A 12,131-nucleotide genomic window follows, 5' to 3' on the forward strand; every position below is an offset into this window, starting at 1 on the left:
ACGGCAGTCAATCGTGCAACATCCATCCGGTCGATTATGACGCTTCCCGCCTATCAGCCAAATGCCGCTGAAAATGAAAGAGTCTTGGGTGTCGAGGGCGAGCGAGATGGTGTTGACGTCATTCTCGAACTTCCCACGGAATCCGATATTGAAAACATGCGCGAAAACGAGATGGAGTCTCTGTATCAAATCCGCCTGGCACGCCGTCTTGAAATCCAAGAGCGAGAAGAACGGAGGCGCTTGCGCCGTGAGGCTCGCCAAAACAACGACCCAGTAGCTCTTCGGAATCTTCGGCAACAACGTCAAGCCGCTAATGAACGAGACCTTGTTGCTGCGCTTCGTGAAGAGCACGAGCGTATCAAAGCACAGCGGCAAAGAGCTGCACCTAGTGTAGCTTACGCTGATGTCGGAATTGCAAGACACGATGGTACTCGTGTTAGAGGCACAAGTATGGAAAGTGAGAGAGTTGGCCTACTTTCCGACGCTGCCAGTATCTCTGCTTCGATTTTGTCGCCAAGGCGAACACGAGACCGCAGTGGCTCTGCTCTCAGTGTAGATAGTGACACAGCAGGACCTGCTAGTCGATCACGTGCTAACTCGGCACTGACTACCCCGGCTCCATTTACTCATGAAACTATCAACTCTGATTCACCTCGCACAAGCATCAATGCAAGCCGACGCAACACGGCAACCAGATCATCTAATACAGAGTTATCACCCCCAGAATACGAAGACATCCCGCTCACAACCACAGTAACCAGTCATTCAGTTAATACTATATCGTCTGTCATTCCCACAGAACCGCCTCCTACCTACGATGGATCAAGAATAGCAACCCCTGAGTCATCCCGATCTTCATCCCCTCAAGCACTAAGTCGCGGGTCCACACCATCCTTACATGAGACCTCGCCAACAGCTTCAGCTCGAGCGCCAGCCTCAGGACAACCCACAAATGTCCAGGAGATTCGTATAGAGGTCAACTCCCCAAACTCCTCGCTGCCTTCACAATCTGGCGCCCTACCCTTCCGACTCCCTAGTCTGAATCTAAGTGACAACCCCAGAATATCAACACAGGGCTCCATAAACAGCAATAGAACTACTACAAATACCGATGACCCTTCAGACCAGAAGCACATGAGCCAGACCTCATCATAGGCCTACTGCAGTGCTCATAACAACCTATTCTCTCCCTATACGCTCCGAATCCTATATACCTCGAGCACAATACTTGCTCGTTTACCTTCCTCTGTTGGGTCCGGTTACACCCTCGTGTGCGAGTTGCCGCTCTCATTATACATCATACACAAGCGGGCGCTTTGGTTTATTATGGTTTTCTCTCTTTGTACTATATGAAATGTCACGGCCATAAAATTGCCTTCTCTGATGCTTAATATATATTTTTTTTTCTTCATAACGCGACTGACTAATTTAACGTGCAGGCCATCGGCCATGGTGTTGTAAACCCTCAACTAGAATGGTCTGTGTGTTGTTCCCAGCCTGCTAACTGCCGCATTCTACTGCCGAGAGTCCATGCTAAAGCCGTCGAAATCGATCCACTGTACTATGCATACAAAGTACTGCCCTTGATGTTTTTGGGTCTGGAAGTCAAAGTCCAACAACTAATAAGTATGCACAATGGCGAAAATCTTGTCGGGAACAAAGCGCAAGAAAAGACAAGACCAAAATGAAACGTGACACGCGATCCGCAGAGCCGCATCAACGGCTACATCCCGCTAATCCAACAACCTCAATAACGCAGCAACTGGGTTGTTTTTACACGGCAAAAATGCTATGGAGAGACCAGGCAACAAAACAACTGTCTAGAAAAGACCCGGCGTAGACATGTGGACATCCAATACCTGGTTCTATAGCAGCTTTCAAGTAGACTCGGCACCTGGGCGCGAAAGGGGGCCTTGGACCTCTTACAAGACATGATACGCGGATATGCTGCACAATAGTAATTCCAATGAGCCATCAGACCTATGAGTCTATTCAAAAAGCCGCAAGCAATACATCGTATACATCAAAGCCTTAGACGGCACCAACACCAAGCTTCACTCTTAGTAGAAAGCATCACAACAGAGCAAGAGCCACGAAAAGGGAAAAGAAAAGTTGCACAAGCGGAATATCAAGTCCCGTTTGAGTCAACATGGATATGAATGCAGCTATGTGTCGACGTTCTGGCGCTATCTTTTTTTCGCTGCGCTTCGATTCCTTCCAACCACCCCAGGAGCTATCTTCCCTCGGCACTTGGCATTTAGATCACGGCAAATATTCGTTCCCCAGTTGCCGGCGATTTGGTGTCAAGGGACCAATTAAATCTGAAATAAGGAGAACACATGAATAGCGCAAAGAAAGAAACACCCTTCTGTCTATCACAAAAGAACGGATGCAACTTATGTCCAGGGACCTACAACAGAGCCTCAGGGCGCACAATGGGCCGCCTAAGCTTTGTTCCTTCTCTCCTACCCTCGGCTTCTCCTAAGACCCTTGCCAAGCTACATAGTATGGCAACATTCGGCAACTGAGTTTTCACTCTGGGTTTAGATCTCGGCTTGTAAGATACCGTCCCATAGTTAGCAATAGAGATATAAAAACGCTGTGATAGTTGCTACTACTATGATTTGCAGACTTCCTGTCGATGCTCACAGCCCTCAGACGGCGAATGCTTTCTTAGGTTCTAGGCTTAAGTCGTATTATCTTTAGCCTCTGTTTTCTTTCTCTTGCCCAAGTACGCTTCGCTTCGTCTTTCTACTACTTTCACGCATCGTTGCTACTTGGCACTTCTCTCTTCGCCGAGCTCTTGCATCATTACCGCCGTTCTGTATATATTCCATTCGCATCTTCAACCTCCCAGCGCAACATGGATTCTAACACGACGGAGAAAGGCTTCTCTACCAACTCCAGTGACAACGAAACACTTGACCGCCAAAAAGATGACGATAGCCTGTTCAAACAAGTAGCCCCAGATGACTCGTCCAAATTTGACGCAACATCCAAAGGCCACATCGATGCCGATTTGGAACGTGGTCCTAAAAGAGAACCAGAGGTGCCTCATCCCGTGGGCCCAGATAGGGACGTCGTTCCTGATGGAGGGTTCGAGGCCTGGTTCCAGTGCTTTGGTTCATGGGTTCTTATGGCTAATACCTGGGGAGTAATCAACTGCTATGGTGTATACCAAACATTTTATGCTCGCGGAACTCTTTTTGACCGATCGCCTTCTGACCTCTCGTGGATTGGCTCTCTGCAGTCGGCGCTTTTACTCATTGTTGGTAGTGTGGTTGGCCCTCTTTATGACGCCGGCCACTTCCGCGCCATGATGTTGTCCGGTGTGTTCCTCATTCTTTTTGGTCTTTTCATGGTTTCACTCTCCACAACGTATTGGCAGGTGATGTTGTCACAGGGCCTCTGTGTCGGCCTAGGATGCGGCCTAGCTTTCCTCCCTTCTACGGCTATAATGAGCCAGTACTTCGATAAGCATCTGGGTCTGGCTATTGGCATCAGTTCCACCGGTTCTCCCGTAGCTGGCATTATTTTGCCCATCATGTTTGGCCAGCTGGAACCCAAAGTTGGCTTTGCCCGGGCCACAAGATATATTGCTGCGTTATTAACCGTCCTTTCTGTCATTCCTGTGGTGTTTATGCGCACGCGCGTGAAGCCCATCAAGAGAAAGTTCGGAGGGTCTGCCATCACAGGAATTTTCAAAGACATTCCATTTCTGCTAAGCGCCCTTGGCCTCGCCTTTGCGTTTATGACCATGTACGTGCCGTACTTCTACATACAGACCTACGCCATCAACAAAGGCATCACAACCAAGGACTTCTCGCCATACCTAATCACGATCGTTAGTGCCGGTAGTATCCCGGGTCGAGTGATTCCCAACTACATCAGTGACAAAGCAGGGCCACTCAATGTTATGGTGTTCATGGTTTTTATGAGTTTCGTTCTCGCCTTCTGCTGGATGGCCATTAACTCGCTTGCTGGGATGATAGTCTTTTGTGCCTTTTATGGCATGGCTTCTGGGGGAGTTGTCAGTGGCACTTCTTCTGTCGTTATCTCTTTATCCCCAAGCAAAGATGTTGTTGGCACCCGCATCGGCTTTCTGTTTACCTTTGCTGGCTTGGCCACTCTTGTTGGGCCGCCAGTTGCTGGCGCTTTGATTGGTGACAACGAAGCACGTAACTGGAAAGCTGGCATTTCGTGGGCCGGTGGCGGCTTAGCGCTAGGCTGGACAATGTTGCTACTTTCTCGTGTCTTGCATCGCTATAAACATAAAACACGGCGCATCTGAGTGCAAGTTGGGGGGGCAATCTTTGTTTTACTGTTTTACTAATGAATAGAATAGACATGTGCTTTTTTTATTTTGCGGGAGTTGAGGGTTTTTGGGCATTCGTGATCAACGCTGCGGGTTAATGTCACTTTTATAACCCTAACAACAGCGCAGAATATTTCTACAAGAATTATCCGCTATTTTTCTAAATCATACAAATAAAAATATTTTCAATTTTTCTACGACTTCCAATTCGTGTAACAACATTGACAACCACGTAAGCATAAACATGCAAAAGTTTCAACGTCATAGCTTGGTAAGTGTCTGATAATCACTCTTCATCCAGACAAAAAACTCCAAGTGTCTTTGATTTGTCACTCATGATTCAGCATTAACCTTCTCTGGCTATTATGTGCTACCTAGACCTAAAAGAACCCAACGGGGCGAAACTTTATGTTTGCGGTGATGGCTGCTTGCCTGGGTATTATGTAATGCGCCATCAACTACTTCTTTTGGAAATTTTCTGACAGGCGACAAGGTTACGATGCATCAGCGCGCGCGCGGGAGACTGGAATTAAAAACATGACAAGCAAGAGGGCGCGGGGCATGCGCGAGAGAAAGCTGTATACGACATGACGAGGCCAAAAGGGGGTATGTATAGTTAAGAAGGCCAGCATCTCTCTTGCACGCCAGCTTGCGAGCTGCCCTTGCTGCTCGCATGCTAAACAATCCTTGCGTGTTATCTAAACACTTCAGTATCCTCAGTCAGCACTTATTCAGCACTTTGAAAGTGGAACACCGTAGTTAGTATGTTGCTGACAACGGATACGAATCAATTTATTTCCTTGCGTCTAGTTGTTTGTTGCGGTGGGCGAGGAAGCCAGGAGATGCGAAAAAGATCCTGTTCCTCATGTGTCCCATGAGAATTCATGACATTTAGATGCCGATATGGCTTAGTAAGAGACGATGGTGAAAATGAGAGGATGCCATTCTCCAACAGACGGAGCTGCGAAACGCAACATACCCCTCCAAAATTAACAAAGAGGAGGTGAATAATATGCGCATACCGAGTACATGCATATGCAATGCATGGCATCTAGGAGTTTACAAGATTGGCAAAGTGACAAAAAAGACGGGGAGGCGGAATCTTCTGCTAACAGCAAGACTAACTATTTCCTATGCGTATTTGTTAGTAGCTTGACGTAAGAAGCAAGGGCAAAGGTTCCGATCTCGACTCCCTTGGGACAAGTTACACGCTTTTAGCAGGGCAGTTCAACTTTGGCGGTGTTGCGCAGACCGCTGACCCGGTATACTAGTATGTAATATAAGAAGCCGTATTTCCACCCTTTTGCAATCTGCTTCTTCTCGTCACTCTCTCATTCATAAAATTTGACTTCCAAACTTCAGACACAATATACCCGCCGATTCAAGATGGCAAAGATCGCTATTATCTATGTAAGTCTTCATGCTCTAAATCTCTATATCTTTATAATCTTCTATTTTTTTCAATTTTCTTTTTCAACGGCTATTGCATAGCTGGCTTATCCTGCTAGCGAATGTGCTTTGCCAAAGCTAAGTCATTGCCTAGTGCTAACACGCTATATATTTGTAGTACTCCATGTACGGCCACATCGGCAAGCTGGCAGCCGCCGAGAAGAAGGGCGTAGAGAAAGCCGGTGTCACTGTCGACATTTACCAGGTCCCCGAAACTCTTCCTGACGAGGTTCTGGCCAAGATGTACGCCGGCCCTAAGGATGCCTCAATCCCCGTCCTTTCCGACCCAAAGATCCTGGATGGCTATGATGCCTTTCTGTTCGGTATCCCTACCCGCTTCGGCAACTTCCCTGCTCAGTGGAAGGCCCTCATCGATCGCACCGGCGGTCAGTGGGCTTCGGGCGCTCTTGCTGGCAAGTTTGCTGGCCTCTTTGTCTCTACTGCCGGCCAGGGCGGTGGCCAGGAGTCGACCTGCCTGGCTGCCATGTCTACTTTGACCCATCATGGCATGATTTACGTTCCTTTGGGCTATGCCAAGGCTTTCCCTCAATTGACCTCTCTGACTGAGGTTCACGGTGGTTCGCCTTGGGGTGCTGGCACTTTCGCTTCTTCTGATGGCTCCCGCCAACCTTCTGCCTTGGAGCTTGAGATTGCTGAGATCCAGGGTGAAGCATTTGGTGCTACTGTTGCCAAGCATTTTGGTTGACTGCATGGCAGCCAGCACAAATCCACTGTCACTGGTACTCCTGTCGCAGCATCTTCTCCAAATGGGGCAAATAAATCGACTACCACCACCGCTCCCAAGGCCACAAACTCTGCTCCTCCCCCACAAAAGGCTAGTGGTGTGAGCAGTGATAGCAAGAGCGGCCCTTGCGGTTTACCCAGGAATTGCTCGATAATGTAGAGGAACAACGGTGACAGGGATAAGATACCATTTAATTTTTAGTTATTATATAAAGAAACTCTAGTTTAAAACAATATCATCAGGTAACGCGCTTGTTCTATAATGGTCATAATACTGTAGTAATCTCCGTATCTCTCATCATGTTCCTTGATTGATATGCCCCATTAATTGAGATCCACGAAGAGCCATAGCTCGTCCTAGGTCCCGGAAGAAAAAGGTCGAGGCAGCTCTAGCTTACAATAGAGCTGACATCAGACTGATATCCAGGTCGGGGCAGCTCTAGCTTACAATAGAGCTGACATCAGACTTATATCCAGGTCGAGGTCTAGATTCATGTTGCCCATTCCGAATCTATTGTCCAAATAATCATCCCTGCTTTGACTTACGATTCCCGAAAGGGGGGTGGTGAGTGGAGTCAAGTCTGGGACTGATGGTGTAGTTAAGACAATTTGATCCCCCATAGGAAAGCGTAACTCAGCCCGGGAAATAGCTTCAGCCTCAATGGGGTTGTGAGCGGATTCTGAGAACAAGACTCTAGTGACACGAGCGCATCTATATAGAAACGAGCCTAAGTAGATGTGGGTGTAGCTATAGTATGACTCGCGTTGAACAACCATGCGCCGTGCAAACTAAGCCGACTCTAGCATGGTAGAAAGACGGTCAGCAAGAGGCAGATCGTCAACCAAAACAGTCATGATATTCCATGAAGGAAGACGCGAAAAGGCAACCATACACAAAAACTCTGGAGTAGTCATGTCCGAGACATCAGCCGCCGTCAAGATGCCAGCGTTCATAATCTTCCACCCATACTTTCTCACAGGCTCAAACTCGTTATAGTACTTGGGCAAAGGAAGGTGTTTGAGCAATGTGTCGAGAACCAAGGTAGTGGCTTCGAAGGTCCAGTCCAAGGAGTCGATGTAAGCAATTATATGCCTGATTCCGATAAGCTCTCCTTGGGTGAAACGGCGTGTCGCTGAAGTTCATGAGGGATAAAGTTAGGTATGTCTTTGACAGGGAACAATGGATAGGCGTATGAGCCTTACTGATACTGCCCGGAGGAGGTTCATAAACGTCATCGCATTTGATGTCTAGTGCTGCACCAAGGCAGTAGTTAGGATCTGCAGCTTCAAATCCAGGATGCCGTTTCCGAATCTGGGGATATATTTCTAGTGGGTGCCCGGGGCGGCAGTATAGAAGCCTTCCTGGGTCCCTGTTGAGAAGCTCTTGTGGCCTTTCGAAGACAACTTTCGGATTACGCAAACTTTTGGGAGGAACAAAAAGTTGTGGTGAAGCCGGAAGTTGAAACGCGCGTTGGTAGGATGTAACCTAAAAAGTTGCATGTAAGCAGATGGCACAACGAATATGGCTTCATAGAAAAGAGGTTTACTAACGACATGTTGCATGTTGAACAGACTAGGGGTGGGGATCCAGAGGTTGAAGTTATCCGCGTTGTTGTTCCCGTCATTGTCGTCGAGGCTGGCCGTAGGATCGGTGTTGATAGATTTAGCAGTGGCACAAGAAGGCTGAATATTGAGACAAGATAGTTCAAAGCTGCTGTTGCTTGGCTTGAGTGGATACACGCATCAACAATGTGGCCTGGCCTCGTAAACTTGGCTAATGAACTTACTGTTATATCAGCTGGCACCTGTATCTTCTTCAAGAGGTATTCATCGTGTCTCTCTGTACCATCAATATCAAACAGCGGGTCGTCTGACATTGCGAGAAAAGCCTATTACACAGACAAAGACAGAGGAATGGATAAGACTGATTGATCCCTGGACCAATCTCCAAATGTCTTTCGGCGCTGTCGGTTAGTTCTTTTTTTTTTTACCAATGTCAGATAGTCGCCTCCATCGCCATGGGGTAGCAAGCAGCAGAAAGACCAAGCCGGTAAAACTGAAAAGCAAATAGAAAGGAGGTCAACTGGGCTATGTGGCAGAATCGCTCGAGCTTTGTTCTATCTTTCTTTTTCTGGCAGGAAGACGACAGTGCCCATTAAGGTGGTTACTTTGAGCGTCAAGTTTGCTGCTGGGGGGGGGGGGGGTGAGTCGAAACTTTGGCCATCCTTAAAAGTTAAACAGCCGGGTAGAAAGACAAAAGACAAACATATGCACGATGCCATGCCTCCATTGTTCTTTCTGCTTCATTCTGTTGTTTTGCATCTCGGCTTACCGCAGCTTCATCGAACAATTCATCTTGAAGGCGATAGATGTTGTGAAGTTGTTGTAGGTAACACAAGCCAAAGATATTTAGCCACAAGGGTGCTACGCCACATTGGATTATGTAATACATAGATGCCCTTCATGTCCTTCATGCCAATTACGATGGCCCCTTTTGAAGTATGAAAAACTATGGATCTATGGATCCTGGAATCAAGGTAACCAAAGCGGACTATTCCAAACTGGCTATTATGAAGTCCAGTCCAGTTTTGACTATGGAGATGACGAGGTCCGGCTGCCCATGTTACGTTGGCTGTTAATCTAGCCTGATTGAGAGGAGTCGAGCCAATCACATCACTGATACAGCACGCAATTACTAGGCCCGATGTCTAATGATCGATGCGGTCCAGCTCTGTAGCGGCAGCAATAAAATAATACCCGTTTTTTAGTACCCTCTAGGCGTGAGCAACTACAAGAATCACGCGTCCATTGAAGGACTCAGTTATGCATCATATTCTGCAATTTTGGCCAAGATCATGCAAGTGAGGGGCAGGAAGCCCTGACAGGGCGGGCCACTTGCATGCTATGCCGCCGCTTCCTGGGCAAGCTTGGTAAGTCCTACACTTGTGCTGGAGCTTGTCGTTTCGAGCTTTTTTTCACCTGAATTTTGACCAAGAATGGGAGCGAGGCAATTAGGGGCGCTCGACTCTTACGGTACGGGTTAGGCATGTGGAAAACCACTCATGTAGACCGAAGCTAGACATAACTAGAAGTGGCTTATTATGAAATAGCGATAATACCCTCATGTAAAGAGTACGCGAATGAATCTCATCTTGGACTTTGCTGAGACCACTAACCTTACAATCTCATCCTATGAGCTATCAAATGATTGCGGCTAACGGCGAGTGTCCTTGAAAAGTGGCAACATTGACAAGGTAGACTGACGCCATTTGTCAAGGCCAAAGCTCCCTACAGGAGCCGCAGTAGAGAAAAGCTTTGTTTTGCTCCGCACATTGCCGGCTTATTGACGTCTGAATCGCTGAAACTCTCTAGGCTTTCGTTGAGAGACACCGAGGTGCAGGGTATGGATTAAATGTGCAGGCTATGATCCGTTGCGGGATGTTTGGTAAAAAAGGGCCAAGTCGCCGAGCACGCAATAGCCGTAACTAGGAAAAGGGAAGAAAGGAAAGAAGGCATCCACAGCTAGCAATGTCTCCTAGACGTACCTTTTGTATAGGTCCCCAGCAAACATCTACTTCATAATTTCTAGTAAATTGTACCTTCTTTAGAATAGTAAAGAACGTCTTTGGGAAGTGTTGTCATCAATAATAAGAAGCAATTGCCATTTCTAAGCACTTCTGTAGGAACCAATTTTCGAGCTATATAAGACTTCTCTTTTCCCCTCTTTCTCGTGTTTTCACACAGCACCTCATCTCTATTGTTTATCATTCTTCATCATTACCCCTTCACGAAAGCTCTCTACATTTCTATATACTCTCTAATCTTTTTATTTTTATCCCTTTCTTTTTCTAATATTCATTATTATTCATCATGTCGTAAGTTATTAGCAGAGGCTTCCTGTTCGGATTCGAACTCTATCAACATTGAGTACCTGTTTCTAACCGACTCTCCTGTTGTTTCTTAGTCTTCGCCTTGGCCACACTGCCCCTAACTTTGAGGCCGATACTACGGCCGGCCGCATCAGCTTTCACGACTTTATCGGTGATAACTGGGTTGTTCTGTTCTCACATCCCGAAGATTACACTCCCGTCTGCACGACCGAGCTCGGCGCCTTTGCCAAGCTAGAGCCTGAGTTTGCCAAGCGTGGTGCCAAGCTGATTGGCTTGTCTGCCAACACCCTCGGCAGCCATGAGGGATGGATCAAAGATATCAATGAAGTCACTGGTGCCAACCTGACCTTCCCCATCATTGCTGACAAGGAGCGCAAGGTTGCTTTGCTCTATGACATGTAAGTTGGGGCAATTTTTAAACAGCATCTTACCTAGGCACTGACTTTTTTGCTATTCAGGATCGACGAGCAGGATGCTACCAATGTCGATGAAAAGGGTGTTGCCTTCACCATCCGCTCCGTCTTCATTATCGACCCCAAGAAGACTATTCGGACCATCCTGTCGTACCCTGCATCGACCGGCCGCAACAGCGCTGAAGTTCTGCGCATTGTTGACTCTCTGCAGACTGGTGACAAGTACCGCATCACTACTCCCATCAACTGGGTGCCCGGCGACGATGTTATTGTCCACCCCGGTGTCAAGAACGAAGAAGCCAAAACTCTGTTCCCCGAGTTCCGGATTGTCAAGCCCTACCTTCGTTTCACCCCTCTACCTAAGGAAAAGGTCAATGCCTAAATGTGTTAATTTCAGGTAGCAAGCCTTCTCCCCCACCCCACCCCGCCCCCGATCTAGGCGGGAAACATGCGACGCTTGGTTACTCTATGGCCAAGTTGTGCAGTTAAACACCCACTTTTGATATGATACTCTGTCTGCGGAGAGGAGCTGAAACAAAGCTCTCTAGCCATGAAAAAGCGAATTGGCCAATAGTCTTGTAGGCCATTCATCCTACCCAAATGAATTCCTTGTTGTATTTTCTTGTCTTAAAATAGCGAAATAGCACATTCAACATTTAAGCAAACAGTAAATGCAGATGGATAACTGTGACAAAGAAACGATGAGTGAGTATTGAAATACCCCATTTTGTGTCAAGCATGGGCTTCCTATTTTTCGCAAGGGCGGATGATGAGCGGCATTTTCTTAGTAGACGGTCAAAGGCTACACTAATTAGGATGTTTCTATTTTGTAGGATCACGATGATGATCTGTTTCGTGCTTGTTTCTTGTTTGCCACGTTCGTACAATAGGACGAAACTGATGTGGTGGTATACGATCGACCTCTTCTGACAAGTTCCCTTCCGCCTGCCTTGAATACTACCAAATCCGCAGTTGGCAAGGTAAATAGTATATGGTTGTAAGCACAAGCACACACACACACACACATGTGCGCACACCTCTCAAACTCAACATTGTAAGAGCATATGCATGCCGCCGCATGGACACATGCAGATACAATAAGTTGGCCTGGCTCATATGCAACACAAATATAGGGTGGCTTGTATACTAGGCACCAGGAATTGAGTCTTAAATGAATTCTGAATAGCCGGATTGCTTCCGCTGTACCAATTGCCTTGTCATGATCTTTTCTTGTTATTCAATCAATACCTGCTCCTTGTCGGGTGGCTAACTTGACAATATCCGAACAAATTGTGTCATGAGGCGAGGCCAAAGGGGCGG

General features: G+C 47.2%; 5 protein-coding genes across 5 annotated transcripts; 4 read left to right on the top strand and 1 right to left on the bottom strand.

Moving 5' to 3' along the window:
• Nucleotides 1–36: 36 nt before the first annotated feature.
• Nucleotides 37–1,155, top strand: HOO65_021038 (uncharacterized protein; the record flags this gene model as incomplete). The annotated part of the gene is made up of 1 exon (XM_071000222.1): nucleotides 37–1,155. One exon carries the CDS (start codon nucleotides 37–39, stop codon nucleotides 1,153–1,155), a length of 1,119 nt encoding a protein of 372 aa, XP_070861676.1.
• Nucleotides 1,156–2,863: 1,708 nt separating this feature from the next.
• Nucleotides 2,864–4,291, top strand: HOO65_021039 (major facilitator superfamily transporter; the record flags this gene model as incomplete). The annotated part of the gene is made up of 1 exon (XM_071000223.1): nucleotides 2,864–4,291. The coding sequence occupies one exon, from the start codon at nucleotides 2,864–2,866 to the stop codon at nucleotides 4,289–4,291; it is 1,428 nt and encodes a 475-aa protein (XP_070861677.1).
• Nucleotides 4,292–5,701: 1,410 nt separating this feature from the next.
• HOO65_021040 (Minor allergen Alt a 7) lies at nucleotides 5,702–6,470 on the top strand (the record flags this gene model as incomplete). Its single annotated transcript, XM_071007025.1, has 2 exons — nucleotides 5,702–5,725; nucleotides 5,883–6,470. The coding sequence occupies 2 exons, from the start codon at nucleotides 5,702–5,704 to the stop codon at nucleotides 6,468–6,470; spliced, it is 612 nt and encodes a 203-aa protein (XP_070861678.1).
• Nucleotides 6,471–7,297: 827 nt separating this feature from the next.
• On the bottom strand, nucleotides 7,298–8,385 carry HOO65_021041 (uncharacterized protein; the record flags this gene model as incomplete). Its single annotated transcript, XM_071006896.1, has 4 exons — nucleotides 7,298–7,641; nucleotides 7,712–7,994; nucleotides 8,060–8,191; nucleotides 8,296–8,385. The coding sequence occupies 4 exons, from the start codon at nucleotides 8,383–8,385 to the stop codon at nucleotides 7,298–7,300; spliced, it is 849 nt and encodes a 282-aa protein (XP_070861679.1).
• Nucleotides 8,386–10,378: 1,993 nt separating this feature from the next.
• HOO65_021042 (uncharacterized protein) lies at nucleotides 10,379–11,193 on the top strand (the record flags this gene model as incomplete). Its single annotated transcript, XM_071007010.1, has 3 exons — nucleotides 10,379–10,383; nucleotides 10,473–10,796; nucleotides 10,857–11,193. The coding sequence occupies 3 exons, from the start codon at nucleotides 10,379–10,381 to the stop codon at nucleotides 11,191–11,193; spliced, it is 666 nt and encodes a 221-aa protein (XP_070861680.1).
• Between the last annotated feature and the right edge of the window lie 938 nt (nucleotides 11,194–12,131).

Source organism: Ceratocystis lukuohia (genome assembly GCF_044167205.1).
Source record: "Ceratocystis lukuohia strain C4212 chromosome Unknown Supercontig2_pilon, whole genome shotgun sequence".
NCBI classification, from domain to species: domain Eukaryota; kingdom Fungi; phylum Ascomycota; class Sordariomycetes; order Microascales; family Ceratocystidaceae; genus Ceratocystis; species Ceratocystis lukuohia.